The 24,470-nt window shown below is 39.0% G+C and overlaps 1 protein-coding gene across 3 annotated transcripts; it reads left to right on the forward strand.

Moving 5' to 3' along the window:
* Positions 1-17: 17 nt before the first annotated feature.
* Positions 18-24,189, forward strand: LOC100257083 (putative DNA glycosylase At3g47830). 3 transcript variants are annotated; one of them, XM_002283597.4, is made up of 4 exons: positions 18-555; positions 908-1,108; positions 23,316-23,372; positions 23,439-24,189. In XM_002283597.4, the coding sequence occupies exons 1-4, from the start codon at positions 133-135 to the stop codon at positions 23,688-23,690; spliced, it is 933 nt and encodes a 310-aa protein (XP_002283633.1). In that variant the 5' UTR covers positions 18-132; the 3' UTR covers positions 23,691-24,189. The 3 variants fall into 3 exon arrangements, 2 of the variants coding, with proteins under 2 accessions (XP_002283633.1, XP_010663213.1); XM_010664911.3 differs by lacking the exon at positions 23,316-23,372; XR_788013.3 differs by lacking the exons at positions 18-555; positions 908-1,108; positions 23,439-24,189 and adding an exon at positions 6,509-13,035.
* Positions 24,190-24,470: the final 281 nt, after the last annotated feature.

The following is a 24,470-nucleotide window of genomic DNA, read 5'->3' on the forward strand; positions in this document are numbered from 1 at the left end:
CCACTATCATACGACAGATTGGAATTATTTCGATATTTAAATAATTATATCAAATTTAAGCATTTAATTTGATTCCCAAAAGGGCGCAAACCCTCTCAACCGTCTCGGCAGGAAAGTAGAAGAATAAAAATAATGCAGAGGAGCCGCAAGCGAAAGCAAGAGGAGTCGTCATCATGCTCAAAGGAATCTGCAACCAAATCAGCCCGAAACGACGTCGTCGTCGACCCCTACCCATCTCACCCGCGACCCACCCCTGTAGAATGTCGGGCCGTGCGGGACGACCTCTTGGCCCTCCATGGTTTTCCCCAACGATTCGAGAAGTACCGCAAGCTCAGGCTGCCCCCTCTTCCCCACACCTCTTCTCCAGGGCTCGACGGCGGTGGCGGAACTCCGGTTAAGTTGGACCCGTCTGACGGCGATGACGTGAATGGGTCCTCTCAGAAGGAAAGCGTTTTGGATGGCTTGGTCAGCATCATACTCTCACAGAATACAACAGATGTTAATTCTCAAAGGGCTTTCGCTTCTCTCAAGTCTGCTTTTCCCACCTGGCAAGATGTATGTGTTTCTGGTTTCATGCAGTGCTTTGAATGATTTTCGCGTTTCTGGACCTACCGTTTTCTTGGTTTTGATTGTTCGAGTCATTTGCTTTTTTCTTGGTTTCATGGGTGATGATGAATTAGAGCACGTTTCTGGGGTTTTTCAGTGTTTTCCTTTTTCATTGAGCTGCATTGTTTTGAATGGTTTGCATGTTTCTCGGTTTTTCTGGATCTGCATTTGATTTAAGTTTGTTTTGTTCTCCTAGGCATTCATGAATTAGAATATTTTTATGTTCTTTCAGTGGTTTTATCCCAATACTCTTGTTTGGCTTTGCATTTGTTTGGATGATTCTCCTCTGTATCTGTTTCAGGTTCTTGCTGCTGACTCCAAAAGCATAGAGAATGCCATAAGATGTGGCGGTTTGGCTGTGACTAAGGCTTCTTGTATCAAGAAAATGCTGAGCTGTTTGCTGGAGAGAAAAGGCAAATTATGCCTTGAGTACTTGCGAGATTTAACAGTTGATGAAATCAAGACAGAGCTTTCTCATTTCAAGGGTATTGGCCCCAAAACGGTAATTCTGTTTTGATTGTTCTTGCTTGTTAACTTGTTTATGAATTTGCTTGCTTATTGAGAATTATCTGTTGAAACATTTTATGGCATCTGAGAGCATTGAGGGTTTATGGCCCATTAGAGATTGTTATTTTGATAGACACCCATGAATGCACTTTCAGTGGTTGGAGTTTCAATGCTTTCCTTTCCATGCTACTACGACCCTTGATGGTGTTGTTCTCTGATGGTCCATTGGTTAAATAGGACACATCCAATGAAATTTGAATCAGCCCTTCGTAAATTTTCAAGGGTTGTATCTTCATTGCTGAAAATTTTGTTCAAATGCAAAGTATTCCCTTTGTCCTTCTGGAAACCTTTTTTGGATGTGGAATTCAGAAAATTTATACAAAAAAGTCAGGGTTTTATGCCCCAGCCTGACTAATATCTAATCTCGGATACAGAGACCACTATCTAACATAAGAAATGACATTTATATGACTTTCATTTTTTTATTGTTGTAAATTGATGGAATAATGGCGGTGGGGTAGGGTTTTGACTTCAAATGAGGGAGTAGGACATTCTTTGTAATAGGGAAGAAGTTATTGTGGGGATCTTCTATATTAGGTGATGTTTTCATTTAGAATTGTATATTCTCATGGCGTGAAACAATAGTTTTGGTGAGAGTTATTATAGAACTCTAGAATTGAGAAGATAAAGAATTTTGTGCACCTGAAGGCTGCTCCTGTCTACTGCTTAGGTTTTCAAACTTCAAAATCACCTGTAACTTAGTAAAACAAATTTCTTAATCATCCCTATTTTTGACAGTTTGCCAAGAACTGGGCATATTGAGAGTGATTACTGAATCATTACCTTGTTTATTTAATCTAATACTATTTTAGTACAAACATTAAGGTGGGATTCTCCTTTAATTCCTTACTAGGGTCCTCACTCCTCAAGCAATTAAGACACTAAAGAAAGCTCACATTGGCAGAAGAGTCAAGCTTAGTATTTTATTGATTGGACAGGGCACACCTTGGTTACTGCCCAGATTTTGGGCAGTCTGTCTGTGATCTGGATGATCATCTATTTGGTTGAATATAGTATTGATAATTACCACCAGAAAGTGCTTTTGATTGGTTTTGAATCAATATGTAAGACAAATGTGCTTAAACTAGTTCATTTTTGAATTGATATGGGCTACGTTGTGGAGTTGATTTAGCATTTGCCTCCCCCCTTTTTTTTTCTCTAGTTTTTTGTATTCAGCAGCTTCTTTAGCTGTTCACATTCCATAACTTAGATAAGGTGAAAAGCAGAGGTCATTAAGAGACTTGGTCTCATGTTAATGCCTGGTAGGGAGTACTATAGGTGTTAGGCATGGACTTAGGGGTGGCAACATGCGTGTGTGCCCATACAAGGCACCATGTGGGTGCCTTGACTTGGCAAAAATTCGAGTGTGGGATTTTGTTGGGTTGAGATTTTTCCTCCAAAGGGGATGCACTAAAGAGTTTTCAAATGGTGGAATATTTTTCGCAATTTTCTATAATTAAAAAAAATAAATCCCTAATGCCTGTGGAAGTACCCATGGTGTCTTCTCCTACTAGAATGAAAAAGGCTGAAAAAAGCAATTTATAGGGGTTGACTCTCTCCAAAGGTGGTGATAGAATGGTGGTAATGACTATGTTGCTTCGAAGGCACGACATGGAGCCTTGGGCAAGGGCAAGGTGTCATGGTGAGCCTTGCTAGCACATAAGCATGGTTGTAAGGCCATGAATTTGGTACCATAGGTGCAGTGTCATGGGTTGCAGCTCTGGCACATGGCATGGATCAAGCATGCCTTAGATGAAAGGAATCAACAATGTTAGCGCACCTGGGTCAACAATGTAAACAGCCGTAGGCTGTGAGTTGAATGACACATGTGGCTGCTTATACAATTGATTAGTTGAATGACACATGTGGGCTTAACATGGTGTAACTCTTGGCATTGGTTAAATACCAAGCCAAGGTCATGGACACAACAAAAGCGTGACACCTGGAGGCACAAAGATGTGGCACCTACTGCATAAAGAGGATGACACATATCATGGAGGTTGCTAGGCATCAAACTTGTGATATATCGTATGCCATTAATGCTTGCAAGACACATGCCACAAACCAATTAATTTTATGTAATGATGAGGCAAGTGACATGCTATGGTGCAACAATGCCAAGAAAGGTGGCATGATCAAGAAAGTGGGTTGTTGAGCATAGCTACAAGTGGCATGAGCAGGGCTATGCAGTGCAGCTATTGTGACAGGTTGCATGAAATGCAATGCTGTGATGGGTGGCAATAGCAGAGGACATGGGTTGGAAAACTACCTAGAATGTGGGTAGTTTTACTAGGTGGATTCCTAAGCCGTGGGTGTAACTAGTGTATATATATGGTGCATCACTAGGCCTTCTCTATATGAACTTCCCAAGGAAGTTGTGGAAGTCTTGTTTAGAGAAGACCTCGATTGTTTCTTATAATTATTTGGGCGAGTTATTAAAGTTGGGAGGGTTTTTTTTTTTTTTAAACAAATGTTGTTGTTGTGTGTTTTTCCTTGTAAGTATTGTGTTGCTTGTTGCTTGTGCATTTCGTGGGGCATGAAAAAAGGCTTGTGTAGAGGTCTCCTAAGCCTTGCACAATGCAAAATATTTGGGGGTAAGCTTTATGCTGGGATAGTTGATATTAGAGCCTCGTTGTAGAGAAAATATGGCTAGTGGAGGTGCTGAGAGAGTGAGTTTCTCGAATTGAGGGTGCATATTAGTGAGGTCCCTTGTGGTCCCTTTTTTTTTTTTTGATAGGTGAGGTCCCTCATGATCTTGACAATGGTCTTTGTGCTAGAGTGGAAGAAGTTGCTAATGAATTTGAGGTTCAAAGGAGCTTGTTGGAGGGACATGATAGATTCGTTAAGGAAAATATTACTAGGTTTATTATTGATGTCAAAGCTATATTGAAGGAGTTCCAAGCCAAAATACAATTGCTTGAGGGGGATATTATGTTGCTGAAAATGGCTGTGGGTCTAAGACACATCGGGAGTTGTAGAAACAACCTGAAAAAAAATGCTAATCCTAGAACCCAAGCCCTTCAGCAGGGTGTATAATGCAAAAAACTTGAAGAATTTCTTGTGGGATATGAAGCAATACTTTATTGTTGCTCATACTCAGAATGAGCAAGTTACCATTACAACTATGTACTTGTCGGGTGATGCAAAGTGGTGTTGGTGCACTAGAACTAGTGATGATACTGAGTCTAACAAGCCTCATATCACACGCGGGAAACCCAAAATAAAGATTTAAAGGATCAATGCCTTCCCAAAAATATTGCGTGGATGGTAAGAGAATTTTTGAAGAAGCTGATACATGCTAGATCTGTCAGAGACTATTTCAAGGAGTTTGGTCCTTTGATTCTTGACATTAAAAACGTGTCAAAAGTGGATATGTTGTTTAATTTCAAGTCAAGCTTGTCGGGGTGGGCTTAGATAGAGTTGAGATGCCAAGGAGTAAGGGATGCCTTTTAGCCATGGGAACAAGAGATTGCCTTGTTGACTACAAACTAAGCACTCCTCCCTTGGGTTAAAAGGGAAAAGAAGAGTGGAGACAAAAACCAAAGAAGAAGTTCAAATCCTCTAAGAAAAATGAGGGAAAACAAGGAAAGAAGGCAAACAAGTCTCAAACTAAATTGGTGAAGTCCACAAAGGTGCAAATGACAAAAGTTTCAAGATGCTTTATTTGTAATGGTCCACATAGAGCTAAGGACTGCCTTGAGAAGGAAAAGTTGAATGCTCTTATGGTTTTTGCAAAAAAAAAGGGGGAAGATTGAGTCATAGGTGTTAGGTTGGGTGAATCATCTACAATTCATGAATACTATTTAGGTTAAACCAATTGCTCATAAGGGGTTGATGCATGTTGAACTTGTAGTGAATGGCCAAAGGGTAGTTGCCATGGTGGATAATGGAGCAGCTCACAATTTTGTCACTGGTAGAGAGGCAACAAGGTTAGGTCATAAGCTAAGCAAGGATGATAGCAAGTTAAAAGTTGTCACTAGACAGAGCAAGAGATCAATGGCATGGCTGAAGATGTACCACTTTAGTTAGGTGGTTGGAAACATACAATTAGCTTACTTAGGATATACCTTTGAATGATTTGTTTTGACACTTGGCAATAAGATTTTTTATGAAGGTCAAGTTGGCTCTGTTACCACACTTTAATGGATTGTTAGTGATAGATGAATCCCAACCATGTTTTATGCGAGGGCTCAACAAGGTCCAAAATGTGGGCAAGTTATCAAAGGTAGGATTGCTCTTTCCCATGTAAGTAGAGAGAAAAGTGAGGAAAGGGTCATGCGCTTATGTGGCTGCGTTGTTGGAAATCAAACCAGTTCAGGTTGTGGAGGTATGTGATGTTGTGTTAGAGGTGTTGCAGGATGTTGCTGACAGATGCCACAAGAGCTTCCTAAGAAACTTCATCTTAGAAGGCCTATTGACTATCACATTGAACTAGCGTTGGGTTTCAAACCTTGTTCACAAGTTCCTTGTCAAATGCCTCCCTCTAAGTTGGTTGAACTCAGGAATAAGTTGACTGAGTTGCTAGATGCAGGCTTGGTCAAACCTTTAACAGCACGATATGGGGCACTAGTGCTGTTATAAAAGAAGCCAAATGGTCTGCTAAGGATGTGTTCAGATTATTGTACTTCTTTTTCTATCAATATATTCATGCGTGGTTTCCTATCAAAAAAAAAAAAATGCGTTCAGATTATCGTGTCTTAAATAAGGTAACAATAAAAAACAAATATCTTATTCTTGTGGCTGTGGATTTATTTTATTAACTGTTTAAGACTTCTTATTTTTCAAAGTTAGACTTGCAATCTGAGCTGATAAGTCCGGATAGTAAAAGGGGATAAGGAACTTGTGTGACTCAATATGAGAGTTATGAATTTCTCGTGATGCCATTTGGGTGTACTAATGCCCTAACAATTTTTGTAATTTGATGAATGCTGTGTTGTTTGACTACTTGGATGCTTTTGTAGTCTTTCATCTCTGATGATATAGTGCTGTATGGTTACATTGGAAGATCATGTAGTCCATATGCACAAATGATGAGGATGAATCTGTAAGATTTACATAAAAAAGGAATGGGAAGAAATAAAGAAATCCTAAATTACTTTATGAAGAGTGTTTAGGTAATTATTTGGTTAAGTTTTTTTGTCATTAGTTTGTAGTTGGTATTTGAGTTTTATTCTTTAAAAACAGTTTCTAAACTTTCTATTTTCTAAATTATTAATATTATTATTTTAAATTTCTATGCAAGTTTTTAGAATCTAAAATTCTTCTTTATTATTAACTTTATTACAAGAAGTTTCTACAAAGTAAGTTTCTAATTCTAAAAGGAAAATTTCTGATATCTTTTAAATTTTTTAGAAGATTTAATAATTTTAGGAAATGTGAAGAAGTTCTAATAAGTTACTACATAGGCTAGGTTCACTTTTTGATAGTTTTATCCAATTTTTGGAGTTTTCTAAAGCTTATAAATAGAACTAATTGATGTAAAACAAGATAAATGAATAATTGATGATTAATAATATTAAGTTTTTTTACATAATTGCAAATTTCAATGGTAAGACTTCATTACTCTTTTTCTAGGTGAAATTCCTCAATGGTCTTAGTGAGACTTTAAGGTTTCCTTTCTTCTTTATCTCCTCCGTTCCTATCTTTTATTTTATTTATTCCTGTGCCACAATTTTTTTCCTCGTTCCTTTTCTAAAATTCTAAAGGATTGAAACACTAGCCTACCTATTAGATTATAGATAACCATCCTCCTGTGGTATTATATTAGTAAAGTGTTGCAGAGACTAAGGCAACATTAGTTGTATATTAAAAAGGAAAAGTGCAAGTTTGCCAAAACTCAGATCAAGTTTCTAGGCCACCTAGTCTCACATGGTTAGATTTAGATGGATGGAGGAAAGGTGAAGGAAATAAGATATTGGCAAGAACTTACCAAAGTGATTGAATTGCTCTCCTTCTTGGGTTAGCTAATTACTGTTGCCACTATGTCCAAGGGTACTTCAAAATTGTTGTGGCACTTACAGAACTTTTGAAGAAAGAATAGAAGAAGTGTTAAGAAGATGAATACTGAAAGACTTTTGATGAGTTGAAGGATGCTATCTCTTCAGCTATCTCTTCAGAGTCTATCTTGAGATTGCCAAACTTGGAATTGCTATTTGAATTCCATGCAGGTGCTTTAGAAAAAGCACTAGGTGAAGTTCTAGTGTAGGTAGGGCATCCTATTACCTTCTAGACTAAGAAATTGGATGAGACTGGGCAGTGGTATTCAACTCATGAGAAAGAGATAACCACAATGATACATTTCCTAGAGCATTGGAAGCACTATTTGTTGGGTACCAAGTTTGTGGTGGTGACCAATGGTGTGACTAACACTTACTTCAAGACTCAAAAGAAGTCGACTGCTAAGCAAGCAAGGTGGTAGGAGTTTCTTGTTAATTTCAACTTTGTCTAGGAGCATAGACCGAGAAGGCAAAATAAAGTAGCTGATGCTCTAAGTTGGAGGCCTTATCTCATGTTGTAATTAACTTCATTGCTAGAATCAAGTAGGAAACACCTTTAGATGCAACATATGTTAAGCTATTGCAGCAAGTTCAGGAAGGCACTACCAGATAGTATTGGTTGGAGGTAGACTTCTTTTATGCACAAAGACATCGATTCTATGTGTAAACAATTATGGAATTGTATTTCGTTGTATTGATAAAGGAGTTTGCAGTGAATATATAAAATTTATAGGGAAAACAAGAAAAGGAATAATCTGACTGCCTAGAAAAAAACTGAATATGGAAACCGCTAGTCAACTATATAAACAAGGTAGGAACCCCTAATTTACAGCCTTAATTTACAACTTATACAAGCTGTATTGACTATGTATCGCTTGCACAGTCAAATGTAGCCTATACAAATTATCAGGATTTTCAATACTCCTTAGGCTGGTGAGTAAATGTTCTTTAATCCCAACTTGCTTGTATAGCTTAAAATGAATGAGTTGCAAGTCCTTTGGCCAAAATTTCAGCTAATTGATTTTTTGTGCATGTGGAGGGAGTGCACATTAGTTGCCTATCCAACTTTTCATCAATGAAATGACAATCTACTTCCATATGCTTGATCCGATCATATTGAGTTGGATTGTGAACTATGTTTATTGCAAACTTATTATGAGAGTAGAGTCTCATTAATGCTTCCCACTTGATCGTAAGATTTGTAAATATAATTTTTATTTGGAGAAGTTTCCATACCCCATATGCCATTGCTCTAAACATCATTTGATATTGCCACCACTAATTGTTTCTTACTTCTCTAGGTAACAAAATTTCCTCCAAAAAAAAGTATGGTATCTGAAAGTTGATCGTCGATCCATCATTGATCTTGTCCATCCAACTTTTGTATAGGTTTCAAGAATCATTTTGCCTATCTTCCGAAACAAAATAGCTTTGCCTATTGTTGACTTAAATTATCTAAGTAATGAATTTAGCGAATGAGATATGATGGTTCAAATTATTAACTAGTTTGAAATTCAAATATCGAATCGATTAATATTCTCTACCCATAAAAGAAAAAGTATTTTGAAAACTGCTTCCATATGGATGTCCTTGGGGCTATGAATGAATTGACTTACCACACTGAAGTAAAAAGCTATATTGGGGTTGAGTATGAGAAAAGGAAATAAATTTCCTCACAAGGCCTTTAGACCTTTCCTAAACTACTAGTGCATGATGTTTTCCTTCATCAAGCTTGTGACTTAGCTTAATTGGAGTCTTTATTGATCTACTTCCTAGTATTCTAGTTTCTTAAACAAGATTTTTTTTCCCTTTTTATTTGATAAGAAAATTAAATCATATAGGGACTTGAACCTAAAACCTCCCACAAACTCTCCTCATCCCTAAAGGAGATTTACTACACACTTTTGTTGTGAGATTACTATTCTCTCTTTAAAATGTGCAACTTGTCTCTTTAGAATATGCAACTTTGATCTTGATAAAGTATTTAATCCCTTTAAGGTCTTTAATCTCAAATTCCTTTGCAAGTTACTTCTTCAATTTTCCAAACTAGGCGGTATTTCCATGTTGACTTCCTCCTCTAAGTCTTCGTGTAGAAAAACATTCTTCACATTAACTTGCTATAAGAGCCATTTAGGTTAGTAGCCAAGGGACCAAATACGAATGATGTTTATTTTTGCTATCATGACAAAAGTTTCTTGATTTTTTTTTTTTTTGATCAATAAGTATATGATTGTATTGTAAAGAGGCGCTAAAGAAGCGACCCACCGAATTACAGTATAAAGGGACTTACCCCCTTACAAAAGGGCCCAAACATCAAAGGACAAGGCAAAACAAAAAAACCTCTCCCTTAACGCATACACACCCACTCTATAAATTCTATTAAGGTCAAAGGACCATCTTTTATCCACAATTTGGTTTCCGACTACAATAAATACACAAAAGATACTTTCAGCCTTTGAATGGACAACCCACAATCCTCAAATGCAATTGAATTTCTAGCCTTCCAAATAACCCAAAACAAGCATAACGGTCCCAATTGCCACGCCACCTTCCTTTTCTTTCCCACAAAAGAGCCCCTCCATCCTAAAAATGTTTCCTTGACCGAATGGGGAAAAACCCACGAAACACCAAAAAAGGAAAGGAACACCATCCATACTTCCCTTGTTTTTTCACAATGGATAAGAAGGTGGTCAATTGTCTCCTCACTCTTATGGCAAAGAAAACATCTATTTGCCATAACCCAACCTCTTTTTTGCAAGCGATCCAAGGTTAGAACTCTCCCCCAAGAAGCCTCCCACGCAAAAAAGCTCAATTTGGGCTGCACACGAGAGTTTCTTGATAGTCTATCCCATAAGTCTATGTGTATCTTGTAGTTGCTAATCTCATTTTATACATCTCTACTATCTCATTTGCTATCATGCTAGACTTGTTTTTCCCTAGTAGGAGGATCAACAATTTCCCAAGTATTATTTTTCTTCAATGCACTCATCTCTTCCACCATAGCCTCCCTCCAATTTTTATCCTTAAGCAATGTTTTAAAAACTGGACTAGATTGGTTGGTTCGACTAGTCAAACCATCGATTGGACCTCGATCCGATTCAATCCACCTAATTGGGCTGGAATAGAGTTGAACCGGCATCAAAACAGTTAGCTTGATAGTCCAACTGCAAAATCGGTGAGCTGACTTGGTTGATTCAACTCAACCTTTTTGTTTTTTTTTTTTCAAAAGCCCACTTTTGAATGCCTTTGTTCACAAGTCCAATGTCCAACTAACTTTTTAACTTTTTTCTTAAAGCCCAACGAATTAGTAGGCCCAAAGTGATGCCCTTTCACAACTCTTTGAATTTAGTTGACTGATGCACTCCTAAATGGCTTTTTATAGAGTAGTTTGGGACCTTTGGGTCACTCATTTTTTGATGTGCAATTCAAAGGGGCCTTTTTTTTAAAGGGCTAAAGGCCATTTAAAAGGTATGGAAGGATGAGGATTTAACCTAGGTCTTTTGTGGGAAAAGACTAAGGGTGCAACATTGTGAAGTGTGATGTCTCAAGTCTTTGTATATAAAAGCATTTAAAATATATATAATATAATCCCATAACTTAAAAATAAATATAAAGATTTATGATTTATCTAATTTGATAAGATAATAAAATCAAAAATATAAATAAAACAACTAAAAATTTTGGAAGTAATAAATATATAGCTACTAAAATCTAAACAACTTTAAAAGTAAATCCATATTCTCTCATTAGACATGCCTCCTTTCTAACACCTTGAGAAGAGAGTGATGGGAAAGTCTTGGGTAGCGATTGAGTTGAAGATGTTTGAAGTGTCGATAGAGGAAGTCAAAGGGAAACTAAAAGGTATCATTATGGAAAGGAGTAGATGTTTTTCCTCTTGAATCAGGTTTGGGGTATTAAGTTTGAGAAAACTACTGGAAGGTTTTAAAGAATGTGATAGGGAGGAGAAGAAAGGAAGATTGGTTAAAGTTTGGGAGGAAGAGGGAAGAAAGTTCCGATTGGAGAGACGTGTAAACGGGGCGGGTAGATATGTCTTATGCTCTGTTGTTGATGTAGATGCTAAAAGATTCTGTTTAGTCTTTCCTGAAGGAAAGGGCATGATAGGAGGATGGGTCATTCTCGTTGAGAAACTAAGGGCATTTGGGATAGTTACTCAAAAGAAAGCCAAGAGTGAAGAAGCAATCCGAATCAAATCAAAGAAGAAGGGGGCGACCTTAGATGGCGACGAGGAAAAATGCCTTGGAAATAAGGTGAAGGGTAAGAAAAAGAGTTTTCTGGATGTTGCTAAAAAACCGGCTGGAAGGATAGGAGAAGAGTTGTGGCTTCAGGTTGGAGGGAGAGGAGTGAGGAGTAGGGAGGAAGGGTTGGGGCGATGCCTAGTTGGAAGGTGGGGAGACGGGGCAGTGTTGGAGACGGAGTTAACTTCGTTTAGAAAATGGGAGGAATGTAGTTGGAATCTTAAAAAAAGTGTGAAAGTGATGAAGTTGGGAGAACCTTTCTTTCTGCTGGAGTTTGAAGATGAAGAGGAGGCAGAGAGAGTGTTAAATAGGGGGACGCGCCGTTTTGAGGATAAAATGCTGCATTTAGAAAGATGGAGTGAGGAGGCCGGGTGCATGCAGGGAGGAAGCCAAGCAAAAGAAGTCTGGGTGAGGGTAGTGGGGCTCCCGCTTCACTGTTGGAGTGGAGAGTTATTTAAAAGAATTGGTGACTGCTATGGAGGTTTTGTGGAGGTGGATGAAGAAACAAAGAATCATTCTCAACTTCAATGGGCCAGGATTTTGGTAAAGAACGGGGGGAACTTTTTTCCAGGAACTTTGAATTTAGTGGTGAAGTCTTTCTGTTATGCAGTTCAGTTGTGGTGGGAGGTGCTGCCTCGGATTTCTGCAGTGGTGCCGATGAAGAACTTGAAATGGAATGAGAGGGAAAGGGTTAGGGAAGAATGGGATGAGGGCTCATGCACGGGGAGTAGTGGTAGGAGGGGAAAGGAAAGTTGGCGTGCAGCTGAAACTGATGGAGCAGGTGCAGTCAGAAGAATGAGGGGCAAAGAACAGAGTGATGGTGACAGGATGGAAACTTCAATAGATGGATTTGCAGGCTATGGTAAGGAGGCTGGAGGGGTGGGCTTAAGTGGATAGGATAGGTTGGCTAGGCATGACAGCTGCAAGCCTGGTTGTGAAGTGGTCCAACCCAAAAGGAGTTTAGGCCTGGAACGTGAAGGCCCTGCAATATATTCTAGTTATAGAATGGATTGGGTTGTAAAACAAAAGGAGATGAAAGGGCCCAGGGTGTGTTGGGAGAGGGGGTAGTCTAGCAGAGGTGAGGAGCGGGCCGCTTGTGATGGTCTTTCAAGTTTTCAAAGGGACGATTTGGGCTACGTGGACAATAGGGATGGGGAGCGGGCTTCAAGTGTTGACCCATCTTTCTCTCAAAGGGATGGGCTGGGCCGTGTGGACAATAGGCCCAAGTCGACAGGGATAGAAGGGCAACCCAGTCTTGTAGCGAGCTGGGCTTTGATGCCACTTAAAACCTTTTTGGACGATTCGGTGGAGCGGGTTTCAAGTGATGGCCCATCATCCTTTCAAAGGGATGGGTTAGGCCGTTTGGACAACAAGCCCAAGTCGGCAGGGAGAGAGGGGTAGCCTAGCCTTACAACAAATTGGGCTCCGCTTCCTCTTAAGACACCCTTGGACGAGCCCGTTATAAAGGCTAGGGCTTCGATTCGTCATTTGCAAGTTGAGGGGTGGTTCGCTGAAGAGAAATTGGTCGGAGGGATGGGGTCTACAGCGGTGAGAGGGACGCTAGAAAGTTGTTCCATAGCGGATGCGTGCCTTTTGGAGGAAGTTTCCAGGTATTCCCTCTTTAAGCCTTCGACTGTTTGCGTTTTGGGGGGGGGGGGGGGGGGGGGGGGGCTTTGATTGAGATGGAAAAGAGTTGTGGTCTTGAGGCCTTTCTGAAGGAAATCAAAGGGGAGTTGAATGTAAACCCTCTGAGTGTGTGTCCTGCAGAAGAGAGACTAGGAGAGAAGAGTGCGAGCGGGTCTTTCCCGTTTAAAGAAGGAAGGGTGGAAAGGGGTGAGAAAGAGGGAGAAGATGTGGAGTCGTGGAGGTACAGTTGTTTGGCAAAGTTTTGTCATTGTTTGGGAATGCCTACAGAGGGCTATGAAAGTGAGATTCTGAAACTTCTTCATAAGATGAGGGAAATAAGAGATCGATGCGAGAGGATAAGTGGAAAAAAGAGGAAAGGACAGAGACCCTTGAGATTTGATCGCGAGCTAAAGAAACTTGAATGATCGGTAAATTACAGTGGGTCAGGAGGGGACCGGGGTTATCAAGAGTGTGTTAGATGAGGTTTCGAATTCTGTCGTGAAATGTAAGGGGGGTAAATGACAAAGATAAGAGAAAATTGATTAAAGATGTGATTAAAACCCAGAAGGCGGACTTAGTGTGTCTCCAGGAAACAAAAATTCAGGAAATGACTAGTGGAATTGTGAGGAGTCTAGGGGTAGGAAGATGTTTGGAATGGGGGGCTTTGAATTCAAGGGGCGTGGCAACGGGGGTTGTGGTGTTCTGGGATAATAGGGTGCTGTAGATGGTGGAAATGGAGGTGGGTAAATATTCAGTATCCTGCCGCTTTAAGAATTGTGAGGATGGTTTTTGTTGGATGTTTTCAGGAGTGTATGGGCCCTCTGTGAAGGTGGAGAGAGAAGATTTTTTGAGTGAGTTGGGGGCTATTAGAGGATTGTGGAATGAGCCGTGGTGTGCTGCAGGAGATTTCAACATGATAAGACTCCCTTCTGAGCATAGTCGAGGAGGTCATCTATCCCCGACAATGAGGAGATTCTCAAAAGTGATTGAGGAGCTAGAGTTAAGGGATTTGTCTCTTCAGGGGGAGGGGGGGGGAGGAGAGATGTTCACGTGGAGTGGAGGTTATAATAATCTTTTAAAGTCGAGAATTGATCGGTTCCTTATCTCTGAAGATTGGGAAGTTCATTTTCAGGGGATTATTCAAGTTGTTTTGGCTAGGCCAGTATTTGATCACTCTCCGATTATTCTTGATTGGGGGGGGGGGGGGGGAATGAGGAGAGGACCCACACCTTTCAGATTTGAGAATATGTGGCTGAAGGAGAAAGGCTTCAAAGAGGTTTTGAGAAACTGGTGGGAGGGGATTCAGGTTAGTGGGTTAACCAGTTTCATTTTGAGTGAGAAATTAAAGGCTTTAAAACCGATTATGAGAAATTGGAATAGAGAGGTGTTTGGTCAGATTACTATTAAGAAGCAGAATGCTTGGAATTTAACGGATTTTTGGGATAAGAAAGAGAGTGTCTGCGTTTTGTCCTTGGAAGAAGAAGAAGCTAGAAAGGAGGCAAGAGAGATGTATAAAAAGTGGGTCCTTTTAGAATAAATGTCATGGAGGCAGAAGTCCTGGGAAATATGGCTGAAAGAGGGGGATAGAAACACAAGGTTTTTTCATCAGATGACTAATGCTCATAGAAGAAGGAATCGGATGAATAGAGTTAAAGTGAATGAGATATGGTACACTGAGGAAAAGGAGATCAAAGAGGAGGTGTACAGAGTGTTTCAAGGGCTGATGGTTGATCCTGGTGGGTGGAAGCCTAGTATAGATGTCTTGAATTTGGAGAGGTTGGAAGAGGGGGATGTGGAAGGACTGGAGAAGCCATTCGAGGAGGAGGAGGTTTTTGGGGCACTGTCAGATTTTTGTGGCGAGAAAGCGCCAGGCCCTGACAGTTTTTCAATGGCTTTTTGGCAGTTTTCATGGGAATTTGTTAAAAAGGAGGTAATGAACTTTTTCAGGTAGTTCCATGAGACTGGGAGCTTTGTAAGAAGTTTGAATGTAACATTTCTAGTGTTGATTCCTAAGAAAGGGGGGGCAGAGGATTTGAAGGATTTTAGGCCAATTAGCTTGGTGGGAGGGTTGTATAAGTGATTAGCTAAGGTGTTGGCTAATAGAATGAAGGGTGTTTTAGCTAAGGTGATATCAACGTCCCAAAATGCTTTTGTGGAGGGGCGGTAGATCATGGATGCAGTGTTGGTTGCTAATGAAGCAATTGACTCCATTGTGAAAAGCAATAGAGGGGCAATTATTTGCAAATTATACATTGAGAAAGCCTATGATCATGTGGATTGGTCGTTTCTTTTAGCAGTGATGGAGAAGATTGGGTTTGGGGAAAGATGGTGCAGGTGGATAAAGTGGTGTTTATCCATTGTTAGTTTTCATTTATGGTGAATGGAAGCCCTACTAGTTTTTTCCAAAGCTCAAGGTGGTTAAGGCAAGGAGACCCCCTGTCGCCTTACTTATTTGTAGTTGTGATGGAGGCTCTTAGTTGTTTGCTAAAGAGAACAGTTGCTGGGGGTTTTTTGTCGTCTTGTTTGGTTCGGGGAAGAAGAGGCGAAAGGGTCTAGGTCTCTCATTTGTTGTTTGCTGATGATACGTTAATTTTTTGTGAAGCAAAGGAGGATCAGTTGTTGTACTTGTGCTGACTGTTAATGTGGTTTGAGGCAATTTCAGGGTTAAGAACAAATCTGGAGAAAAATGAGCTGATTCCGGTTGGTAGAGTTGAGAATGTGGAAGAGCTAGCTGATGAGTTCGGTTATAGGTGAGAAAATTGCCTTCCACTTACCTAGGAATGCCGTTGGGTGCTCCGTTTAAATGTGTTGCAGCGTGGGATGGAATAGAAGAAAGATTCAGAAAGAAATTGGCTATGTGGAAACGTCAATACATTTCAAAAGGGGGAAGGATTACCTTAGTGCGAAGTACCTTGTCCAATTTGCCGATATATTTTATGTCTATTTTCCAGCTGCCTAGGGTGGTTAGAATTAGATTGGAGTAGATTCAAAGGGACTTCTTGTGGGGTGGTGGGGCTCTTGAGAAAAAACCGCACTTAGTAAGGTGGCCAATTGTGTGTTTAGACAAAAGAAGAGGAGGGTTGGGGGTTAAGAGTCTTGGGGCTTTCAATAGGGCTCTCCTTGGCAAATGGGTTTGGTGCTTTGCAAATGAAAGAAAGACCCTTTGGAACCAAGTGATTAGAGGGAAATACAGGGAGGAAAGAGGAGTGTGGAGATCTTGTGAGACTAGGGAGGCCTATGGAGTTGGTTTGTGGAAGACAATAAGTAAAATGGGACATCTAGTAACCCCTTCTTTTGGCTTTGTGGTGGGTGATGGTAAGAAGGTGAGGTTTTGGAAAGACAAATGGTGTACAACCATCCCTTTGTGCGGGCTTTTCCTTCATTATATGTTTTAGCTTCTTACAAAGAGGCTTGGGTAAATGAAGTTTGGACAGCTAAGGGGGAAAGGTGGGAAGTTGGAATCCTTGTTTCAATAGACCTTTCAATGATTGGGAGTTGGAAGAAGTGGAAAGGTTGTTTTGTTGCTTGGAGGGGAAGAAGGTTAGGGTGGATGAGGAGGATAGGGTGAAGTGAATGGAATCAAAGGATGGGGTTTTCTCGGTAAAATCTCTGTATAGGACTATGCAGCCGGTGTCTCTTGCTTCTTTCCCTTCAAAGATTATTTGGAACTCTTGTGTGCAGCCCAAATTAAGCTTCTTTGCGTGGGAGGCTTCATGGGAGAGAGTTTTAACCTTGGATCGTTTGCAAAAGAGAGGTTGGGTTCTGGCAAATAGATGTTTTTTATGCCATACGTGTGAGGAGTCAATTGACTACCTCCTCATTCATTGTGAAAAAACAAGGGAAGTGTGGATGTTGCTCCTTTCTTTTTTTGGAGTTTCTTGGGTTTTTCCTCTTTCAGTGAAGGAAACCCTTTTAGGATGGAGGGGATCTTTTGTGGGTAAGAAGAGGAAGGTGGTGTGGCAATTGGGACCGTTATGTTTGTTTTGGGTCATATGGAAGGTTAGAAATTCAATTGCTTTCGAGGATTGCGGGCTGTCCATCCAAAAGCCGAAAGTTTCTTTTGTGTATTTACTATGGTCGAAAACCAATTTGTGAATAAAAGATGGTCCTTTAACCTTAATAGATTTTATAGAGTGGGTGTGTATGCGTTAAGAGAGAAATTTTTTTTGTTTTTTTCCTTGTTGTATGAGCCCTTTTGTAGGGGGGTAAGATCCCTTATACTGTAATTCTGTGGGTCGCTATTTTAGCGCCTCTTTGCAATACAATTATACTTATTGATAAAAAAAAAAAAAAATCTAAACAACTTTAAATAATAAAATCTTATTTCATAAGAATAATTATAAGTTAAATATCTTTAATAAAAATATATAAATTATATATTTGTGATGTTATCGGTTAAAGTATTTTGAATGAATTGATTTCTTAGTAGGAGGGAAAAAATTCAAGAATCTACCCTTCCTTTTCTATAGCATAACTTAACTGAAGTTTCTTTAGAATGCTCATTTGAGCCAAAGCTCAACCATTGGTTCAACTATTGAATCATAAGTTGGTAACTTTTTCGGTTCAATGATTTGTCCGGTTTTGAAAACATTGTCCCTAAGTACCTCTTGAACAATTTTAGGTATCTTAATTGAGTTAAGTGTGGAAACAAGAAGTAGAAATGTAGGAGACAATTATCAAATGAGATAAAATTAACGTTTTAAAAGGTTATAGAGGCTTAAGCCTTAAAGCTAGCCTCAGGTGAGGCTTCGCGAATTAGCATTGAGGTTATGCCCTTAATTAGGATAATTAAGGCTTAAATCTCATCTAATTTAGGGTTAAAGCTTTGAGGCTATAGCCTTAAGGCTATTGAGGCCTAATCCTCAAAAATCCAAAGGGTTTTTTGCCTTTGTGGGCTTTTGGCATATATTTTATAAGAGGTTTAAGCCTCAATATTCAAAGAGTTTTAATGAGTTTTATCATTTATGCTTTTGTGGGTTTTGGATCTAGATTTCATGAGTTTTGTATTGAGTCCTGGCTTGGTTAAACTTTTTATAAAATAAGGGCTTAGTTGACTTTCGATTAACCTTTTACATGGAAGAGAAAAAGAGAGATTGAGAAGAAAGAGTAGGGAAATTATTGACTGTCCTAATGATTGAATTCATATATTATCATTATCTTATTATTGATAGAGAAGAAAAAATACCACTAACTTGGTGGATGAAGAACAAGAATTGGATAGATATTAACATTGATGGGGAGGATAAGACAACAATTGCATATGATTATGTTCCTTTGAGGATCTTACTAGTGACAATGATAGTAACATTGAAACTTATTTGATAAAACCATGACAGAAAACTAAATTTTAGAATAGAGAAAATGAAACTAAATTAGAACTTATTAACAATGATAAATAATTAATTTTATAAGTATGAAACTTATGCCTTTTTATTATTCATTTTTTTTTTGTGACTTTATGAGTATTTCTCTGATTTTTTAAAATAATTTTTTTTATTAATTATTTGCTTAAGTTGAGGCTTATGCCTCGTTCTGCCTCGAGGCTTATGTCTCACCTCATTTGGACATATTGCTTTAAAACCCCTTTTAGCCTTATGATTTGGAAGAAGTTGTTGAAGCTATAACCCAAATTTGGAAGAAGATCAACAAGAAGAAGGTATAGAAGGGTTTGATCTCCAAATATTATGATTCATTGGCATACAAATTGAAATCCCTTGGTAGATTGAAAATTAGTTATTCTTTTTATGTGAGTTTATTGAAGCCCTTTCATGAGATTCAAGATCACATCAGGATGCAACAAAATAGTACACCTCCAACTATCTTAGAGAAATTTGAGTGAGTGCTTTCCAAGATATCGGATCACTGAAATATGAGGGCAAGCAAGAAGAATAGAAAGACTGATTATTTAGTTTATTGGAAAAAGACTCCAAAAAGTGAAACTAGCTTATAAAGAGATACAATCTTGTGGCAATTTGAAGAGTTAGCATAAACTTATTTGCAAGCTAAGTCAACAAGGGCACTAACTCCACCTTGTGGGGGTGGTTTGTTAGCACCTTGACTATGATGATGCTGTACAAAGGATTCATGTGATGACACCTTGCACACATGAGTGCCTATGACATATAGGAAGACACACCATGACTTAGACAAGGTGAGGTTCTTAGGACATTTGATAGCATGTCACTATGTGAGAAGGGAGTGTTATGGATGTTGAACGTTAGACTGGTGGTGACTGAAGGGTAGCACATGCGCATACCCACATAAGGCACCATGTGGGTGACAAAAATTTGAGTTTGGGATTTCGTTGGTGAAAGGTGAATCTCAATAATGGATTACACTTAGAGGGGGGGTGAATAGGTGTTGTTGAACTATAAAAAAAATTTTCTAACAAAGATTACCTAACCTTAGAATTTCTCAATGGAAATAAACTTCTTTTCTAACAACTTTTTAGCAAAGCATAAAATCCACAAGCAAGTATGTATGCACCAACACTCTCCCAACAATTTATAATACAATTCACATGCAAATGCTTCAATATTCCTCAAAATTAATTCAAAAGAAGAATTATCTCCTTAACTCATTTCAATTTACTACAAGATATCATTAACCAAAATGAATAGAAAAATTATTGAAGATATTCCATGGATAATCACACTTATTTCAGTTCATATATCTTCCATTCAACATATATGCCCAAGAAACCAATGATATCAAAAACTTAAAATAAATCAAAGAGTAGAGTGAGAGAAATAGACAATTGACATCGGATTTTAACGTGGAAAACCTCCGAAGAGATAAAAAACCACGGGCTTACAATCGATTGAAAACATCCACTATGAAGAATAAAAATTGCATACAAGGTTTTACCTAACTCAAGCCAACCAATCCTTTTCGGACAACTTGACTAGTACCTTTCGGTTTTAACTTCTCACCCTTTTTTTCTGGAGCACACTTGGAGTCCACACGAAGCTCGATCTCGGTCTCTTCTTGAATCCACACAAGAAGAAAATGGGTTTTTGCACAAAACCAAGAGAATGAGAGATGAATGTTTTAGAAATCAACCCATGTTCATTTTCAGAAAATCCATTTAAAAAATTTTCTTGGAAAAATTGGATGAGATTTTCTTAGTATGTAAACACCCTCAAAATGGTAAGGAATGAGAAGCTCTCTCTCACGACTGCTGTAGTCTCTGCTCACTAGAAATGGGAAAAGTTTGTATTTAAAAAGCAAAAGAAACCCTTAATTTAATGGCTGAAATTTGATCTTAAAAATAGGTTAGTTGGATCGATCCAAAAACAGGGGAGCAAAAGCCTTTTAGCAAAAAATATTTCTCATAACTTTTTGAACTCTTTTTAAAGATGAAAAATAGGGTTGATTCACTTCATTCAACACACACTTGGCTACAAACCTCGACCTCTTAGCAAAGTCTTAATCTTTAAGGGTCAAGTAGTTTGAAAAAGAATTGGAAAACTAAGTTGGGGGATACTTAGGAATTTTTTCCGGAATTGCCAACCTAGCTAAATACTCATAGTTGGGTTGAAAATTTTTCTTTAAAGAGGATGCATTAGGGAGTTTCCAAGCAGTGAAATATTTTTTGAGATTTTTTATAATTAAAGAAAATTCATCATGTTTGTGGAAACAACTATGATGTTTCCTCCTATCAAAATGGAAAGGGGGAGAATGACTCTCCCAAAGGTGGTACTAAACATGAGTGACAATGACTATGTACTCCGAAGACAAGACATGGATTCTTAGGCAAGGTGTGATGGTGAGCCTTACTAGCAAACACGCTTGGGTGCAATGTCATGAGTATGGTGCAACCATAGGTGTAATACCATGGCTTGCAGCTGTGACACATGGCATGGTTCAGATAGGCTTCTGATAGAAGGAAAAGGCAATACTAGCATAAATGGGCCAACAATGCAACATATGTGGATTACAGGTTAAAAGGGGGGAATGACTCTCCCAAGGTGGTAATACAATGTGAGTGACAACGACTATGCTACTCCAAAGGCATGACAGGGATTCTTAGATAAGGTGTGATGGTGAGCCTTACCTGCAAACATGCATGGGTGCCATGTCATGAGTGTGGTGCAATTATAGGTGTAGTACCATGGTGTGCAGCTGTGACACATGGCATGGTTCAGGTAGGCCTCTGATAGAAGGAAAAAAGCAATACTAGCATACATAGACCAACAATGCAACATATGTGGGTTGTAGGCTAAGAGGGATGCTTGGCATGTACGGGTCATGTTGCAATAAGAATGTGGGCTAAGATATGTTGCAATAAGAATGTGGGCTAAGAGAGGGCTAAGATAGGGCTTGGCACACATTGGGTCACCTATACATTCATTGGGTTGAATGGCATATGTGTGCTCAACATGGTGCAACACTTGGCATTGGTGAAAGACTAGGCCAAGGTTATTGGCACAACAAGAGCATGACACTTGTTGAAGGCACAAAGATGTGACACCTTGGCATTGGGCGAAGCCTAAGCAAGGTGTTGATGGTGCATCAATAGGATGACACCTACCATGGGGTTGTAAGGCATCAGATATAGGACACGTGACAGGCTACTGATGCTTGCAATATACATGACACAAGATGACACAAGCCAAGCAATTCCTTGTAATAATGGAACAGATGGCATGCAATGGTGCAATACTGCTAAGAAAGGTGGCATGACATGATTAAGACAGCGGGCTGTTGAGCATGGCTACCAGTAGCATGAGCAGGGGCATGTAATGCAACTGTTATGATAAGTGGCATGAGCAAGAGGAGCATGAAATGAAATTACTATGACAGGTGGTAATGACATAGGTCATGGGTTGGAAAACTAGCCAAAGCAGGGGTAGTGTTAGTGGGTTGATTCCTAAAATGTGGGTATAACTAGTGTACTTTATCAGGCCCTCTCTGCATGAACTTTCTAAAGAAAGTTGTGTAAGTCTTACTCAGAGAAGGCCATGCCTGTTTCTTGTAATCACTTGGGAGAGTTAGTATAACTTGGGGTTTTGTTCCCTGTAAGCATTGTGTTGCTTTTGTGATTGTTGCTTGTGCATATGTGGGGATTGAAAAGGGTTGGCTTAGAGGTCTTCTAAATGCTGCACACCTTAAAAGAGTTGGGGGTTAAACTTTGTGTCTGTGTTAGTTCTCAAGTACTCATGGTTAGCTACATGAATTCTCTTTTCTTTTTCAACCATTCAACTATATCTAGGTTCTATGCCACAGCCCTCATGTCTTTTCTATCACTACTTATTACTGCAGGTATGATCTTCATTTCACTTGACCTGAACTTTGATGCAAGTTTTCATCATCTTGGATAGATTCTATTTGCAAATGCATTCAAGTTTAATTCAGTTTCTTCTCTCATGGTCATCCATCTCAACATTTTCACTTCAGCTACACTTATTTAAAGAAAATATCATTTCTTGATTGGCCAACATTTTATATAAAAGAACGTAGTTGTTATCGTCTATCCCTGCTATAATTTTACTCATGTGGTTGATTTTCAGTCTCTCATTTTCATTTTGGTTGTGGTCTTGTTGTCTTGGTCGATTTTTGTATTCCATCTTTACTTCTTGGCAAGCAAATTAAATCACCAAAATGATGTTCCTAAATGCTTGTTGTGGCTTATGATGACTCCTTCAAATGCAAGTACTGTAGAGTTTTAGTATCAGATTTCACATATTAGAAGTTTTGCACCTGGATGAGACTGAGGACAATAGAAGTAATAGAGTAATTTTAGTGAAACAAAAATGGGGGCTAGCTTAGCATAATGTCATGGGGAAATTTGTGAGCCTGAGCACTATAATGTGGTGTACTTTGATACACATTATGTTGATTGAGATGTGTTTTAAGCCAAATACCCATTTGTTAAGTAGACCATGGTAGTTGCAAAGGTTGTCCAGAATCATGAAACTACTGGCCAAGCCTTGCCAGATGGCAGCTTGGCTGGACAAGAACTAGTTGGATAGTCAGAGACCACCTATGTATCCAAACCCTTTGGTTTTTCTTTTGTTCCTTTTCTGTACTCTAAAGCCATCACAAATTCTCGACATGTTTAGCTTATCCCTTGTTTCTCTCTTCATGATGGAAAAGGGATTATTCTCGATGGCAGTTTCCAATTCAATTCTTTCTTATAGAGTTTTGATTATTCATCTTTCTGATATGAAAATGCTCAACCTTGTGTCTCATCTATCTAATTTATCTGCAACATGTATTTGCTGTCCCAGTTACTTATATCAAATTATGAAATGGTTGATAGGTTGCATGTGTTTTAATGTTCCATCTTCAGCGAGATGATTTTCCTGTGGACACACATGTGAGTATTATATATTTCAAATTGATACCACATGAGAAAATTAGTTAATATGAAAACCCTATGCAGGTAATCCAGATTGGGAAGGCCATTGGTTGGGTTCCCGCAGTGGCAGACAGGAAAAAGGCATATCTTCATCTCAACCGACGGATCCCGGATGAGCTAAAATTTGACCTTAACTGTCTTCTTTTCACACATGGCAAACTCTGCCATGAATGTACCCAAAAAGGGGCCAACCAGAAAAGAAAGGAATCCCATGAGAGCTCTTGTCCTCTGTTAACTTACTGTGGTGATATGTTTAAATCCAGCAGCCCCAATTGAGTTTATATGCCCTCTCTCTCTCTCTCTCCCTCCCATCTCACACAACATTACCATTTCCTTCTGGAATTATCAATGTATTGTGGTGGGAGAAAGAGAAAGAAAGGCATAGGTGGATCGGAAAAGGGATTGGTAGAGCTGATGTTTATGGACTGATATGTGAAATGGTATGAGATGAAGCCTCATCAATTTTAACCAACCCACTATTCTACATACACCCTAGGGTATCCCTATTTGATTCACTTTTGAGGACAGTGAAATGCTTGATCATGCCTACTTGGTTCTTTTCCCCTAAAGCAACAAAGCAATGTGGACTGGCTTAGAAGAAAAAAGTACAAGAGTGGGTTGATGGGAAAAGAATTGCAGATTCCATTAGTTTCTAACATGTACTAAAAGTGTTGAGAGGATGGATCCAATGTACTCCTACAAATATTGTCCACAACAAAAAATGCTTTGTTTACTTATTCAATAATTGAGACTGATGACTAGATTTAGCTGTAAATCTATGCTTTTAGGTATAAGATATTAGATATTGCAGTTGCATGGCAGAAAGGAAAATATGCCAAGATCTTTTTAAGACCTTTATTTGTAGATTTGCTTACATCATTACCCACTTACAGTTCCTAAGTCCACACTTCTAGTGTCTTGTATTTTTGGTTGCATTCCTACCATTTTTTGACTTTTGGGTTTACTTTGTTTCTTTTATTGATGCTGTCCTCTTTATCATCCTACATGAATTTTTAAAGAGCACAAGTGGTACTGCAATTCCATGTATAGCATTGA

Source organism: Vitis vinifera, chromosome 17 (assembly GCF_030704535.1).
Source record: "Vitis vinifera cultivar Pinot Noir 40024 chromosome 17, ASM3070453v1".
In the NCBI taxonomy this organism is placed as follows: domain Eukaryota; kingdom Viridiplantae; phylum Streptophyta; class Magnoliopsida; order Vitales; family Vitaceae; genus Vitis; species Vitis vinifera.